Genomic DNA, 16,038 nt, shown 5'->3' with positions numbered 1-16,038 from the left:
GTTGATATTTTATTTCACTCTTACATCTGTGTTCGCCAGACATGAGGTATCGGCCTTAGGACTTCAGCATCCAAGAGCCGTCTATTGTGATGACATAATTTTTCCTTTTTGTCACATCCCCATATATTTTTCAGCAGGCGACTGTAAGGATACCACACACTGCTGCACATTTGTAAAGCATCTAAAGTTATGCTTAGTAGGCCTCTACGAGCAAAGGTGCTGTCAAACATGTGGAGAAGGTTAGTCTTTTATGGGAAGTGATACACAATGCCCCATCTTAGCTCGGTTTGTTCTGTAGGACACTGAAGACGATCAACAGTCAAGACACGGGCTTGCTGAATTGACAGTATGAATTTATAGATTGGGACAAAATGTGTTCTCTTCCTGATTCCTCCTGTTCCTCCTTATACTTTTTACAACAACTTCAAAGGTTTTTGTTTTCTTTTTTAAAAAGAAATCATTGGTCCGCTGAGTGTACTACTTGAAAGCACCTTTCCTAATCTGGTGTCCTTCAGATGTGATGAAATTGCAACACTGACTTTGCAGCCATCATGAACAAGAAAGCTACCTGCAGCCTTGCAGAACAACGTCTACAATGAGATCATGGGAATTTATTGGATTTAACTAATGCTACTGATGGTACAAATACAACTGAAGATTAGTGAGTTTAAAGTATACTGGAATCAGCAGTTGGACTGCTTTGCTTGTCACCTTCTTGATTTAATCCACTTTAAGACAATTTTCAGAAAGTGCAGAAAAAATAGTGTTATTCCCCCCCCACACACACACACACACCATTGTTTCTACTTCATTTTTTGGGGGCAAAACCACACTGAGACTTCGTTTCTTTAGCTTCAGGTGAATCACAAGTTCATTCTTTTAAGCATTTTCAGTAAAAAAGTGATCTACATGATGTTACAATTTGCAAACTTGCCATGGAATTGTTTTTGATTAATGCAGTGTAATTTTAGGAAGACAGATCATATCTTTCAATCTCTCTGGAATCTGATCAAGGTAGGGAGCATCATTAGCCTGGTATGAAATTGGATTTGAGGTTTCGACACTGGAGCTCAGAATTTAAATGTTTCCATTTGAATTTGAAGTTTGAGAACTGTTTTGTTTTATTATTATTATTTTGTCAGAAGGGAACTCAGAGCAGATCCCCAGCCAAAAGTCTATGCTGCTTCTGAAAAAATTCTGTTTATTATACATTTTTGCATTTTACATTTGAAAGAGGGTGAAAAACCCAGATCTATTATACTTTGAGACACAGGTATGGTCAGGGTCAGTTCAGTTGATTATCATCCATTTTGATCAATATGCATTTGGGAATATGCCACGCGAGTCAAATACTTCAAATAGCATTTTGCTCCTATGTAGATTTGTGCAAAAAATAAAATTCTCAGTTTTAACTGTCAGATAATGTACATTATGAGGGACATAAATGAATGTGGCTCCATATAATTCTGATGAAAAAGCTAGGGAAATGAGCAACTGAAATGGTTTGAAATGTTTCCTATATGACTCCTGAAGTTCCTTAGAATAACAGAAAAAAGAACATAATTTGCAGTTGGTGAAAATTGAAACTAAGTGGATTGAACCAAACATTCAGTTGTCACAAGAGACACCAGTGAAATTAATTGACAAAGAGCTTAGCATACACCAAAATATATGCTATGCATGCTTGTTACGCCTCAAAATAAAGTGAAAGCCATTAACCTGACTAACTCAGAATGTCTTGGATGGCTGGGGAAGCTTATCTTCTCGACTGGAAAGCAATGTAAACAAGGATGAAACCATAATTAAATAGGAAGCTGCCTTATAGCAAGTCATTGATCTGTCTCACTGGTGGCAGCATTTCAGATTTTTAAATTGGGAGTTTTCCTAGCTTTACCTGGAGATGCTGGGGTCAAACCTGGAATCTTCTACTTACATGGCTCTTGAGATTATTGGAGTCCATTGTCTATCAGTGGCTATTAGCTCTCAAAGCAGCGTGGAAATTTCATTTTCAGACGATATCATAGGCAAGCAAAACAGGTGTGGCTTATCTTCACGCCTGGCTTGTAGTTTTTCCAGGTTTATTTGACTACTGTTTAGAAACTATGCCAAGACTACCTGAAACTTTGGCCTTATCCATTGAGTCAAGGATATTCTATATACCATTCTTATCTTTGGGTTTTTTTTGTTTTGTTTCGTTTTTTGTAACTCCTGAGTTCTTGCATAAACTTCAAAAGTTGCTTTTTCTTGAACTGCACCCTCTGACGAAGGACAGAAAAGTTAACACCTGAGTTTTGGGTTTCTGTCCCAAATATATTTCCAAAGAGAACCAAATCACGGTTTAGCCTTACTAACAGCTGAACTCCTGCTACCGTATAAAAAAGGTGTTGAATGAAGAAACTGTATTCTTGGCTGATGATCAAAAATGATCAAACTGGTCGATTGCAGTAAAATCAAGGAATATTTTTTTCTTTTCATAGCCAAGTGAATTACATGTTTGAATATTCCCCATGGAGGTAGAAAGAACTCCACGGAAGCTCAAAAAATGATGTCTGGGAAACCTCAGGCTGAGTCCTACTTCTCAGTATTCTAGGATAAGGAATACCTACTGAGAAATAAAGGCCTATTTGCAAAATTAAAGGTTGTAGTAGGAAAAACTTTAGCATTTGATTCTGCGTGAATACAAGTGCTTCTTTCCAGAGTCATTTAGTGCTAACATGGAAAGCAGAATCAGAATCTTTGATTCTTTCTCATTGGATTCAGTGGACTTTAAACTTTTGCTGTTATCAGGGCCTTAAATTTTAAAGCAATCCTTGGCTTTTTGATTATACCCCTTCTTTAAGTTAAGATAACCTGTAAAGACTTTTGTATATATTTATTATCTGGTTTAAAAGTGCAATATTTTTGTATAGTGTGTAATAAAGATTTTGGATCCTATTTTTTCTTATTACTAAAACTTACCATGGCTTTCTTTTGTGTGTAATTATTTGAACATAATTAGCTGCTAGCATTTAATGCACTAAGCCATTTTGGAGCTGTAAATACTCATGTGATGCTGTGGGCTTTAAATGATGATCAGGCACGGACGCTCTAGTCCAACATAGGTAGTCCTTGACTTATGACCTCAACTGAACCCCAAATTTCTGTTGCTAAGCAACAGTAAGTGTTGCCCCCTTTTTTATGACCTTCCTTGCTAGTAACACGGATGTAAAATGAAATTGGGTTCCCCGTTGCCTTGGCTTCTCCGAAGGTCGCAAAGGCTGATCACAGAACATTGGGAAGCTGCCACCGTTCTAAGTACAAGCCAGTTGCCAAGTGTCTGAATTTTGTTCACATGACCATAGGGATGCTGCAACAGTCATAAGTGTGAAAAATGATCACAAGTCACAGTGAGGCCAATCAAGCAGTGGAACAACTCACCCCTAGAAATCATGAGTGCTCCATCACTGGAGATTTTTAAGAAGAGACTGGACATTCACTTGTCTGAGATGGTATAGGTTCTCCTGCTTGAGCAGGGGGCTGGACTAGAAGACCTCCAAGGTCCCTTCCAGCTTCTATTCTATTCTATTCTATTCTATTCTATTCTATTCTATTCTATTCTATTCTATTCTATTCTATTCTATTCTATTCTATTCTATTCTATTCTATTCTTTATTTCTATTCTATTCTAGTCATTGTTTTCAATGCTGTTGTAACTTTGGTCACTAAATGAATTGTTGCAAGTCAAGGATTACCTTATGACAACATTTCAAAAAATTTCATTCCATAGCATTCAGGAATTTATTTGTATCTATCTTGTGGCCAAAAACCCCCAAATATGTTACAATTTCAGAGCAAATGGGATTCTACACCCTTAGTCGAGCTACAATCTTTAAAAGTATATTAAGAAACGGAAAATATAATGTGACACAACAGTGTTTAATTAGATTTTTAGAGCAATACATTTACATAGGACAAGTTATAAAATAAATGGATGCTAATCTCAGTCTGTATCTGTGTGAGTGACACAAAGCAAACATTCCCAGACATTCAGATGGTTTCTTGTCCTTTTTGGGATGATTTATTTTTGCCCTTTTGACACTATTTATCAGTCTCGGTCTCTGACTTGGATAACTTGAGGACAGAGCAGAAGGATTACATGGTGCTTCAATTATAAAACCATTTCCTTAAATTAACGAGTACAAAATAACTCAAGAGGTAAAATTCAATCTATCATATTGAAACAGAAACACTCACTGGAACAAATTTCATCAGTTTAGGACTAATCAAATCAGGACTTCATTAATTAAAAAAACATGGCTGAAATAACGATCTGAAAGGCTGATTTATCATTCTACAATGTTATCTTGCTCTTTTTTTTCCCAATAAGAAATTGAATCAACACTAAAATTGAATCGAATTTTTTCTCAATCTGTCTAGTGAGGCTGAGGCCGTATGTGTACTTGTGATCCTATAAATCTTTCCAGGGTAGTTAGCTCAACTGAATTTGCTTCAAAGAAGATGCTTCAAGGGACATTGACCAGTGAGACTAAGACTCTGCCTTTTGTTCCAACCCCAAAAGTTGTGTTGATGGGACAGGATGCCAGAATGTTGAGGTTTGCCCCATATTTCAGGCAAGTACAGATATGCCGATATGCAGATCAGTGACCAGCTAAGTGTCATTTATCATCCAATAAGCCCCGTAAAGTTAAAAAAAAATAAAGCTAGTTCTGGGATCACTCAACATGCTGTTATAATACTTTCGGTTCAAGGTATTATAGGCTTATTTGTAAACATAATCATTGGCTCCTGTTGATCTCTCTAGCCAGTAATCAGTCAACTCTAGCCTACTTCTGTGACCAGACATTACTGAAGATAACATGTCAAAAATTAACCTGGAAAACTATAGGTGTAACTAATGATTCCTTCCTGGATCTAGCTTGAGAAAATAGATTGGGGGGGGGGAAAGGTAGCTACAGACAGATTACCTTCAAATCATACTATACAATACATAGTAAAAGTGCTTACTGTATATTAAATTGTCAAGTTATTGCCAAACGAGTCATTTTCAATAAGGATTAAATTATTTTAACAAACAACTGAATTTTTTTTCCCCTATAGAAATACTGATTCAGTTTCTGTCACCAATCTTACAAACATTTCGATTTTCACCTTCCCAAAATTATTGTAATCACTGTGCTTATTTTAATGGTTAGTTAGAGCAACCATATTCATCTGCCTAAGGCATGATATTTGTTCAGCCCTGGGCAGAGCAAATAATGAGAGATTACGATACAACAGCTATTTCTTTTGGAAGGTGATTGCCATTTGGATGGACCACCTTACTGACTTCTGGGGTCACCTTGCGGAAGAATTTGTGACCGCGTGAATCGGTGCTGACATAGACATATCCTGGAGGAGATGGGTAGTTTGCAGGACAGATCTCTATTTTCTTTGGGGTATAGTCACTACGATACAGGGTTTCATCCTCGAAACGAGCCGAAGTGGACAAAGCCACCTTTGGAGGTTTGCAGCTCTGGGTTGGGATTAGACTGTGTGGCGTATAGTGAGACCGGAAGGTGGTGAGATCCTCAAATTTACCTGAGGGCTTTGGTATTTCCTGGATTCTTTTAATCATTTCTGGTGGATGGAGATCCCAGGCTTGGAAGGAATCTCTCATAGTTGTGTTTCCTTGGAAGGGAAGACCAATTTTCTTGCTCCTTTCCAGCGGTTTCACGAGGACCACCGGGCTGACGACGTGAGGAGGATAATCCAGGCGGGATGTGGAATTCAGCTCCATGCTACCGGTGGGTGGGGCGTACTCCTTCGCTTTACGAAGCTCAGGTAAGGAAACGGCCCACGGCTGAAAGCGATCGCGGAATTCCGTAATTCCCTCAAAATCGGATTTGGTTTCTATTTTGGTAGGTTCGGGCTTGAAGCTTTTTGCAAGGTTGCCGGGAAGCCCCCGAAAATCGGTCTGGTGGGTGGTGACATTTTCAAAAGGCTGACTACTGGGCCTGTACGCTTCTTTTGACTTCTTCCACCTGGGTTCCAGCTGATGAGGAACATAGTCGCTCCGGTGACTCGTGTCACCGACAAAAGGTTGGTCTGAAGCGGTGGTGGCATCAGCAGGTTTAATGATCTTCCGGAGGGCGAGTTCCCTTGGGATAAAAGCATCCTGAGAGGTAGTGGCGTTTCCAAACTTTTCAGTGGGGGGGTGGTAGACGCGCTCCACTTTACAGAGTGCCCTTTTTTCTATTTCCCAGGGTTTAAAATCAGCTTTAAGATAAAAAGAACGGAATTGTTACTTTTGTGACAGAGGCTGCTAATTCTTCCCATACGCCTCAACTAAGAGGCGGGCACGGAGGAGCTTACAAAAGGTGAAGGGAGAATGTGCCCAAATCATTGATTCTGCCAGAACTTACAGAGACATATTGGATTACTTCCGTCATATTTGACTAGGAGAACATACGAAGAAGGTATCTACAGTATGTCACTTGATCTTAAAGGACTTTGCATAAGAAACCCTGAGAATTATAATATTGGGCAAATGCCGAGTGCGGGTTGTCTGAAATGTCTAGATCCCGTACGTAAAATCTGCTTAACTAGGTCCTAGCATTTACGGAGAGGACATGTTTATCAGATCAGTTTAAATCATTTTAGGCCCTTACAGGGTATTTGCTTTATGAAGCTCAGGTAAGGAAACCGCCCACAGCTGGAAGCGATTGCAAGAATTCTGTGAGTCGCATCAAAATTTGTTTCTATTTTAGTAGGTTCAGGCTTGAAGCTCTTTGGAAGATCGCCAGGAGGCCTCCTAAAATCACTCTGGTGGCTGATGAACATGTTTCCCAAAGCATGTTGCATCAAACACGCTTTGGGAAGCATGTTTGATGGAACATGCTTCAGTTTATCAGCCATGTAGTTCTCTGGTGGTTTCATGAAGACCACTGTACTAGTTTGTGGTCTCAGAGCCTAATGATGGCCTTAAATTACCATGTGCTCTTAAAAAGAGTGTTGGCTGCTGATTAGACATCTTTCAGTTACAGGGAAATTATCAAGTTGGCATTGCAACAACCAAGTCAGCATCTGCCTCTCCAAAGCAGCAGTTTGACATCTCATCCATCATCCCTGGCAATCTTTTTTTTCCCCCATTTGTAAAAGTAATTGGCACTATTACCTTGGTAGGTTGGGATGGCATTCAGTTTGCATTTAGAAACATATTTCTTTTCTGCAGGTCTTACTAATATTATTGGTTCTATTTTGTGAGGGTTAAAATCTCTCCGGTAAGTGGTCACCATGTCAATTTCTCCAGCAATGGGCCTGTATTCCTCTTGTACACGAAGGGGTCGATATGTTATATCATAGGGAAGGTAGTCAGATCTGGGGAGGGAAAAAAAACTCTGAGAAACAAACCATAACCGCAGCATTTAGTCAATAAATCAATCTTTGGAGTGATTGAAATCGGGGCTCTAATTAAAATCTTCCCAGACAGGGAAAGAAAACTGGTTGATTATGTCTTAAGATAAAAAAACTACAAAACATAAGGTTGGTAAGCCTGATTCTAAGAGGAACATTCTCCTTCCTTCCTTCCTTCCTTCCTTCCTTCCTTCCTTCCTTCCTTCCTTCCTTCCTTCTTTCCTTCCTTCCTTCCCTTTCCTCTTCTTTCTTCCCTTTCTTTTCCTTTCCCTTTCCTTTCCTTTCCTTCCACCTCACAGCAAATCCCTGCGGTTATCTTGGCAAGATTTCATAGCCATTTTATGAAAGTTTAACAACACAAAGAGAAAAAAACCTAAAACAAGCTTAAGAAAAATATAAAAAGTTAAAAGAAAATTCAAAAAGTGCAGAAAAAAGAAGAAACCCCCCCCCCATAAAGAAGGGACCTCCCCACTTCATCAAGACAAGCACAGTTTCATTAACTTATCACCTTCTCTGACATCTCGACAAAAACATTTCTTCCCATATCTCATCTATCATCTATAAACATATTATAAAGCCTCATCGTTCAACGTTAATCAGCAAAAGTCCATTAAGAGTTACCAGAAATAGCAACATATATATTTTAACCTTCATCAAGCTTTAGTGGAGAAGAAAGATTAATCCTCTCTCTCTCTCTCTTTTTTTTTAAAGAAAATTATGATGCTGAAAAAGACAAAAGGGATCTAGGAAAAGTTCCAAATAAAACGGACATGGGCTGAAATAGGCTTGTCTTTGCTCCCAAAGTGTGTATGAGTCTTTTAGTCAGTTTGTGATTCCTGGCAACTCTCTGGACAAGTCCCTGCCGTTTTCTTGGCAAGATTTTCAGAAGTGGTTTGCCTCCTTCCTAGCCAGCCCAAGATCACCCAGCTGGCTTTATGCCTTCAGCACAAATAGAACTCACAGCCTTCTGGTTTTTAGCCTGGTACCTCAACCGTTATATTACGCCACTACGCCAAACTGGCTCTTTTTTTCTCTCCTACGTAATGCAGAATATTATGTTGTGATTCAGGGTCAGCCTGTGGGTTCGGCAGTTGGGTCGGACGACTAAGAGGAGGAGGAGGGGGGTGTTGAAGAGCTTGCTGATGATGGCCTTGAGGCTCCGCAGAGCCCTCAGCCAGGCCCCTCCCACCTGGTCACGATGGAGACCCAGCTGTGTGAGCCTGACAGCGTGGATGAAGATGACCCACAGCTGGCCCTGTTCAAGGACGCCCGACGCAGGAGGCAGTCAATCAGGAGTAAACAGAGGAAGGCAATGGGGCACCTCGGAAGGAGGCAGAGAGAAGCCACGCCCTGAACTGTATAAAAGGGGAATGCGTGGGAGGGCTGGTTTGCTGAAGGCAACCGCTTGAAAAGCTCCTGTTTCATGGTTCGTGTTTGCTCTCTTTGCTCTGTGTTTTTATGTTAATAAATTTGCCAGGCTTATTTCCAGCCTCTTGCCTTCTTGTAAAAGGGGTTGTCCCTGCCTTTTCTGCAGGGCCGGTAGCAGGCTGGTACAGAACATATTAACATTAAAACACCACTGTTCTTCCTTTCTCCCCGCAGAATTACTCCTTGAGTCACGGGCAAAGTTTGCGATTTCCCCCCCCATCCATAAAACATTGAGGCAATCTCTATTCAGACAGTCAAATGTTGACTGCGTAACAATTTTGATTAAAACTATAGCTTACGACCGTCACCGAGCCCAAAATTTATGTTGTTAAGTGAGACGTGTGTTAAGTCAGTTTTGCCCCATGTTAACGATTTCCCCCGCTTAATGTTGGTTAAGTGAATCACTGCAGTTGTTAAGTTAGTCGCCCGGTTGTTAAGTGAATCTGGATTCCCCCACTGACTTTGCTTGTCAGAAGGTCACAAAAGGGGATCATGGGATCCTGGGACACTGCGACCGTCATAAATGTGAGTCAGAGATCAAGCATCTGAATGTGCATCACGTGACCATGGGGATGCTGCAAAGGTCGTAAGTGTGAAAAATGGTGCTAAGTCACTTTTTTCAGTGCCACTGTAACTTTGGATAGTCACTAAACGAACTGCTGTAAGTCGTGGACTACCCGTGCATCACAACTTACTTCAAAACAAAACTCAATAAATTATCTTCCTCTTCTCCCCTATTTTCACTCTGATTGCCTGGAAGTTCCAGTTTCTAATATTGCGCCATATTTACCTGAAAGTGGTGAGGCCTTCCATTTTCCCTCCATGGCTGCGATATTCCTGTTTGGGCCTGAGGCTCTTGGGAGGAATGGCATTGCTGTATAAAGGGTATTTTTCCGTGTATTCCGTCATGAGGCTTGACTCTCCTCCATAGTCATAAATCCTTGTAGGATTATGAGGACAACGATGGCGCCTGGGTTTGAAGAGCAACCAGGAAATAAAAAAGAAAAATGGAGACCATAATCAACGATAACGCAAGTACTAACCAAGATCTGGAGATGGTGATTACTTCTTGAAGTATTAAAAAGCAGCCTTGTTAACACTGTGCAAAGACTGCATATTTACCGATCAGATAAAATTACATTTATCTGAGTTTGCTTCTTTTACAGACTGCGTTCCGGACGATTCAGTTTAATGCAGTCTTGTAGGCTATTCCCAATCTATAAATGAATGAATGAAAACAAAACGTTTCTCATTACTCAGATAAAACTAATCCAAAGAAAACTGCAACCTCCATTAGGACTTTAAGTTTTCTGACAGCTTAATCAAAATGAATTCCTCAGGTCCCTAATTTGGATAAGGGCAAAAAAAAAACATTAAGAGGTTTCAGCAGAATTTACTGATACTTAACGCATTTTACGGAAATTCAATAGAGGTCCTAAAAAAATAAATCACATTAAAAAGATTAACCTGTCAGCAGCAAATATTCAGTCTTCTACATTTTGCGAGATGGATATTAAAGATGGCATTCTCTTTAAGATGTTTCTTATCTACATCCAGAATTCAATCCAGTTAGGGTTGGGATCAAAGTCAAAGGATAATGAAGGGGAAGCTAAACTATCTCCTGGGTTCGCAGAGTTAAGCACAGGGCTAAAAAGCTGATATAGTAGCTTTTCATTGGACGCCTAATTCATTAAGGGGCTTAGGACAGACTTAATATCTTTTCCCCCCACATATTTTACCCTCAAAGTAATACTGTGGAAGGAGGATAAAGAATGAGCTGGGAGTTGAATGCCAATGTCTTAGGTCCCTGCCTAACTTGATGACTGCACTGGCTTTTCAACAGGTGGGTCTTTGTAGAGTTGTCATCACGACTAGGGTTCAAGCAGCTGACTGTGTCAGGTTTGAGGGGTGTGATAAAGTGAGCTCTGCTCTTTTCTTTATTTCATTTATCTTTGCCTCATGGGTCAGGAGTTGAGTAACTCTGAATGAGACATCTGATTACGAAGACCATGGCTGAATCCAGCCAGTCTTTTGGATCCCACTGCAATTTGTTCTCATGATTTTGACAGCTAATCTAGCTAGGGTCACTGTTGGCTACGGTTACATTCATGGAAACAAGTGAAAACGTTCAGTAAATCCCCTGTCATCAAAATGATCTCACCATCCTTGTAAGGTTGCTTATTCCTCTAGTTGTTAAGGAACGACTTACTGTTTGAGATGCGATGAATTGTGACATCAGAAGGAAGTCAACCAGTCACCATTCTCCCCTGTTTCCTCTCTTTCTCTTGCTTTCCTCTTCCTCTCACTTTCGTTCTATACATTCTGTCAATTTTTTTCCTTTTTGGAAGTCTAAATCTCCTCTTCTATTCTCAACTGTCTAATGCTATAGAATAATTCAAAAACAGCAGTTTAATTTATCTTTTATCTTCTTCTAGGGCACCAGTATAGTTACAATTATGTTTGAGCAAAGCACATGTGATTTCAGTATTAATGGTCAGCAGTTTGGCGGGTCGAATCCCAAGTGCTGCGTAACAGAGTGAGCGCCTGTTACTCGTCCCAGCTTCTGCCAACCTAGCAGTTCGAAAGCACGTAAAAATGCAAGTAGAAAAATAGGGACCGCTCCGGTGGGAAGGTAACAGCGTTCCGTGTGCCTTTGGCATCTAGTCATGCCGGCCACATGACCACGGAGACGTCCTCGGACAAGCGCTGGCTCTTCGGCTTTGAAACAGAGATGAGCACCGGTCCCTAGAGTCGGAAACGACTAGCACGCATGTGCGGGGGAACCTTAGGGTTCAAAAATAAATTGCTGTGTACAGTTTTGAAGGTTTGAAACCCTTCGTATAGCTGTTTAGGATAATCGCGATTCATGTGGAAGTGGGAAACAGCCAACAAGGCTTGGTTACAAGGAAATGTCATTACTGTATTTAATTCTCTAGTCTAACAAGACGAAAAAGACTATAGCGTTTGTAGAGTCTTTTGTCCTTTAATTCATGTTTGCAGTCAATTTCTCCTGAGAATCAACTTAGAACTAAGGAGAAATTTCCAGACAGTCAGAACAGTTAACCAGTGAAATGGGTTGCCTTCAGAACTTGTGGGTGCTCCATCGCTGGAGGTTTTTGAGAAGAAACTGGACAGCCATTTGTCAAGAATGGCACAGGGTTTCCTGTATGTGCAGGAAGTTGGACCAAAAGACCTCCAAGGTCCCCTCCAACTCTGCTACTCTGTTCTGTTCTAATTTATAAATGATATTAAGGATACTTATACTAAGAAAGAAAACCAGTTTTAGCATACTATGGTCATTAGTTGTTGTTTTTTTAGAAGTGGTTTGCCATTACCTGTTTCTTAGGACTGAGAGAGAGAATTGGCCCCTAAGGTCACCCAGCTGGCTTTGTGCCTATGGGAGTACAAGAACTCCCAGTCTCCCAGTTTCTGACCTGATACCTTAAGCACTGCACTGCACTGGATCTCATAACCCCCAATATAGTTCTATAATTTTGAGTATCTTGCCGAAGGAGAGACATCTATCAAACTACTTTAATGATAATAGCATGAATCAGAAGTAGGAAGGTGTCACTGAGTTCAGTTGCGATTACACAGGTGCCTATTAAGTTGAGTATGCGTGTCATCTACATGAGTACTTTTAGTTGCAAACTTAGAAAAATCACAACTAGCTCAGTTGATTAGGACAGAAGCATTTCTCACAGAAAGAATGTCCCTATGGGTATCTTTATGTACGCACAAAGATTAGGTGACATTTATAATCATACACACACAACTGTAATCAGATGAAAAATTACAGTCCTCTTACCACTTACATAACTACTTTCTACGTTGTCCTATTTTTTTCTCTCTCTTCTTCTTAGCAACTCTTAATTTGTGTATGGCTGAATTCCCCAGGTAACAAGTCCTAAGCAACAAGGTTTCCCATTGAAACAAATAGTGCAGCTAATAAACCTGGCAAATGTAATTAATGCCTAAATGAACACCGACTTGAGATTCTTATCAGTTACAAAACTGTTGACAATGTTTATTGTGCAAATCGTTTGTTGAGAATCGTGGTTCGCAGAGCTTTTGTTCTCTGGTATTTCATCCCTGAATCTGAACAAAAAGCCTGTTTAATTCTCTTGCCTGTCATATCATTCAATGTTTATATTGGCTAGGATTCAAGGAGTTGAATCACACTGTAATTTGTTTTTAACTTTTTGTTTGTTTAAATAGTTGACTCCCATATCCCAACCTGTTGTTGAAACTTCCTTTGGGTTCCAAATGTAGCTAGCCATCACTTTAAATACCATGTGGGCTCCTTGAGTAAGATTCAAGGATTTGGGCTCCTAGCCCCAGTTCCAACAAGTATCCACTGGAAGGCTCCACTTCCTTCGAAGTGAAAATGCAAGAATAATTCATTCACCTCCATTCAATTACCCCAACTCCACCCCAAATAAAGGGACTCAGGGTCGTAAAAAAAAAGTAAGAGTAATGTTTAATGGTCCTCAGGGTAAAATTAAATATATGTGTGTTTGGGTCTAATATATTTCTACTGGAGATGTGCGAGCATAGGGACAGAAATTTAATTATTTCTCCTTTTGCTATTATCTTGCTAGTATGTATTTTCTAAAGCTAGTATTTATGTTGACATTTTGGTGCCAATAAGCAATTCTGGTGGAGAGATTTTCATCTCAAGCAATATTTCAGCTACTATTACCCATCCACACAGACACACATCATTTGCGATGTGTTCTGTTTTGTTTTTTTAAGTGTGCACAACATGCTGGAACACAATATCACCTTCAGGGTGAATGCTTTTGTTTTTGGACATAACTTTGGAGCCAAAAGAAGCAAGTCTAAAATGGTGATGGAGAAAGAAAAGTAGCTGTCAGCCTCCTTCAAGGATGAGTAATTCTGCTGTGTTTGCCATGAATAACCGATGAAAAAATTATATCATATACAAAAGGGAAGCAGAGGAACCGGCCAACCCAACTGCAAAGCAACGTGGTTACGATGCAGAATTGAACAATGGACAGTCTCTCAGGAACCATTTGCCGTTCTGCTTAAAACAAATGTTGTGATGCACCCAAATTGTTTTCTTGAAGCTGCCCAGCATTCACTGGGTACCAGGGAGTGAAAGTGACAAGGAACAGGTGCCACTTATTCTCCGAGACAGATTGTGGAACATATGATCTGGGGTCATTCCCCGATATTAACACCAATCAATTTCTGCACTTTCATTGCTGCAGGCCAGAAGTAAACAATGCTTTCAGCATTGGCGTTTTGAAAACGTAAGGTGGATACACTCACAAAATGGCTGCAGTGGGGGGCTTGCTCATTCATAAAACAGAAGCCACGGTGGGCATGGCCAGTCATAAAACACCCATTTGCCAGAAGTAAACTAGCAGCCCAAAGGGATTTATATCGACCCGGTGGGACCTTTATGGATCCCAAGGCATTCTTGCAAGTAATTAGGAAGCTAGAGTATGGTGCTTTGCTGCTTTCTATTTATTTTATCCATCCATCCATCTATCTCTCATCTATCTCTTATCTATCTGCCCCATCTATCCTCCCTTTCTCTCCCCCATCCATCCGTCATCTGTCTATATCCATCTTCCATCTATCTCTTGTCTGTCTATTCATCCACCCACCCACCCACCCACCCATTCAGTTAGCCTGGTGGACATTGCCTATCCAGGAGACACTAATACAGAGGTCCCCAACCTTTTGGGCACCAGGGATTCCATGGAGAATGCTTTTTCACGGACCAGAAAGCGTGTGGTTTTGTGTGCTGCCTGCATCCCGTGGATGGGGCTTTGCTTGTTTGTGCGGCCCAGTTGCTGGCATGCTGCGGACCGGTACTGGTCCATGGCCCAGGGGTTGAGGACCCCTGCACTAATACTCATGACCTCCCCACCTCCTATACCTGCCTTACACGTATATAAATGCAGCTCTGGGCTCATGGGTTTCCCCCCAGAGATTTTCCCACACCAGTTGATCCTTTATTTTGGCAGCAGGCAAAGAACATTTCAGTCCTGAGGTGTTGTCCTTTCTTGTTCTCGCTTGCTTACTTGCCTGCCACTAGTGTGAGGTTTTAGTGTCAGCAAGCGAGAACAAGAAAAGACAAAATCTCAGGACTGAAATGTTTTGTGTATATATAGAACAGAGCTGGAAGGAACCTTGGAGGTCTTCTAGTCCAGCCCCTGGCCCAAGCAGGAGAACCTATAGAGTCTCAGACAGGTGACTGTCTAGCCTCTTCTTAAAAACCTCCAGTGATGGAGCTACCACGATTTCTGGTGGCAAGCCGTTCCACTGGTTAATTGCTCTCACTGTCAGGAAGTTTCTCCTTAATTCCAGGTTGCTTCTCTCTTTGGTCAGTTTTTTTTTTTTTGCCTGCTGCTGAAATAAGAATCAATTTATTGCGATTTTTCACCCTACTGGCTGGCAGGCAGCAGGCAGGCAAGCAAGCAAAAAAAGGAACAACCCTAGAGCCAGCGATGAGGGATCTGGTCTGAAATCATAAGGCATGGGATCGATATGCTGCTTGCTTCCCCAGTGACTCTGGGTCACGGGTCTTCAAACTTGGCCCTTTTATGACTCGTGGACTTCAGCTCCCAGAATTCCTCAGCCAGCCTGGCTGGCTGAGGAATTCTGGGAGTTGAAGTCCACGAGTCATAAAAGGGCCAAGTTTGAAGACCCCCTGCTCTGGGTAGTTGTTCCAACGAAGGAAGCAGGTAAGGAGGATAAAACGGGCAGCATCTCCTTCCTATCCAAGCAACTTGGTGGAAGGGTCTTTTTTAATAATAATAATAATAATAATAATAATAATAATAATAATAATAATAATAATAATAATAATAATAATAATAATAATAATCCCATTTTTATACCCGAATGCACAACAACCCCGTGGAGTAGGTCGGGCTGAAAGGGAAAAAAAAAGCGCGGACGGGGATTCCAAGCCGCCTTGGCCCGCATAACACCCCTCCACCTCAGCAAGAACCCCACGGAGAGGGCCCTGCCGGGCACACGCGTGTCGGGAACGCGCGTCGTGTGAGCGGCCCCAGCGCTCCCTGCGGCCAAGGCGGGGAGGCGGCGAAGAAGCGCCGCTAAAAAAAAACCCCGCTCCTCCCGGCCACCTTCTTACCCGCAAGTGCAAATCTGGCACAGGCACCGCGGCTGCTTCATCGCGGCGTCTCTCCCCGCAGCTGCCGCCTTCGCTTGCCTCCTCCT

General features: G+C 41.2%; 2 protein-coding genes and 1 long non-coding RNA gene across 4 annotated transcripts in view; 1 reads left to right on the top strand and 2 right to left on the bottom strand.

The window, feature by feature from the left end:
* Positions 1-929, top strand: part of ADAMTSL3 (ADAMTS like 3) — a 156,484-nt gene extending 155,555 nt beyond the window's left edge. The window contains exon 31 of the mRNA XM_083371306.1: positions 135-929. Within this exon, the coding sequence (XP_083227432.1) occupies positions 135-244 (110 nt within the window). The 3' untranslated portion in view covers positions 245-929. The remainder of the gene's footprint in view (positions 1-134) is intronic.
* LOC310645575 overlaps positions 1-16,038 on the bottom strand; it is a 590,514-nt gene that overhangs the window by 353,010 nt on the left and 221,466 nt on the right. The gene's annotated exons all lie outside the window — the stretch shown is intronic.
* On the bottom strand, positions 3,910-16,020 carry SAXO2 (stabilizer of axonemal microtubules 2). The gene is made up of 4 exons (XM_083371355.1): positions 15,953-16,020; positions 9,611-9,790; positions 7,154-7,356; positions 3,910-6,255 (listed from the first exon to the last, which is right to left on the bottom strand). Exons 1-4 carry the CDS (start codon positions 15,991-15,993, stop codon positions 5,264-5,266), a joined length of 1,416 nt encoding a protein of 471 aa, XP_083227481.1. The 5' UTR covers positions 15,994-16,020; the 3' UTR covers positions 3,910-5,263.

This window comes from Vipera ursinii, assembly GCF_947247035.1.
Source record: "Vipera ursinii genome assembly, chromosome: 11".
Taxonomy (NCBI): domain Eukaryota; kingdom Metazoa; phylum Chordata; class Lepidosauria; order Squamata; family Viperidae; genus Vipera; species Vipera ursinii.
Note: the sequence above shows the minus strand (reverse complement) of the source record. Positions and strands in the feature narration are given on the sequence as shown.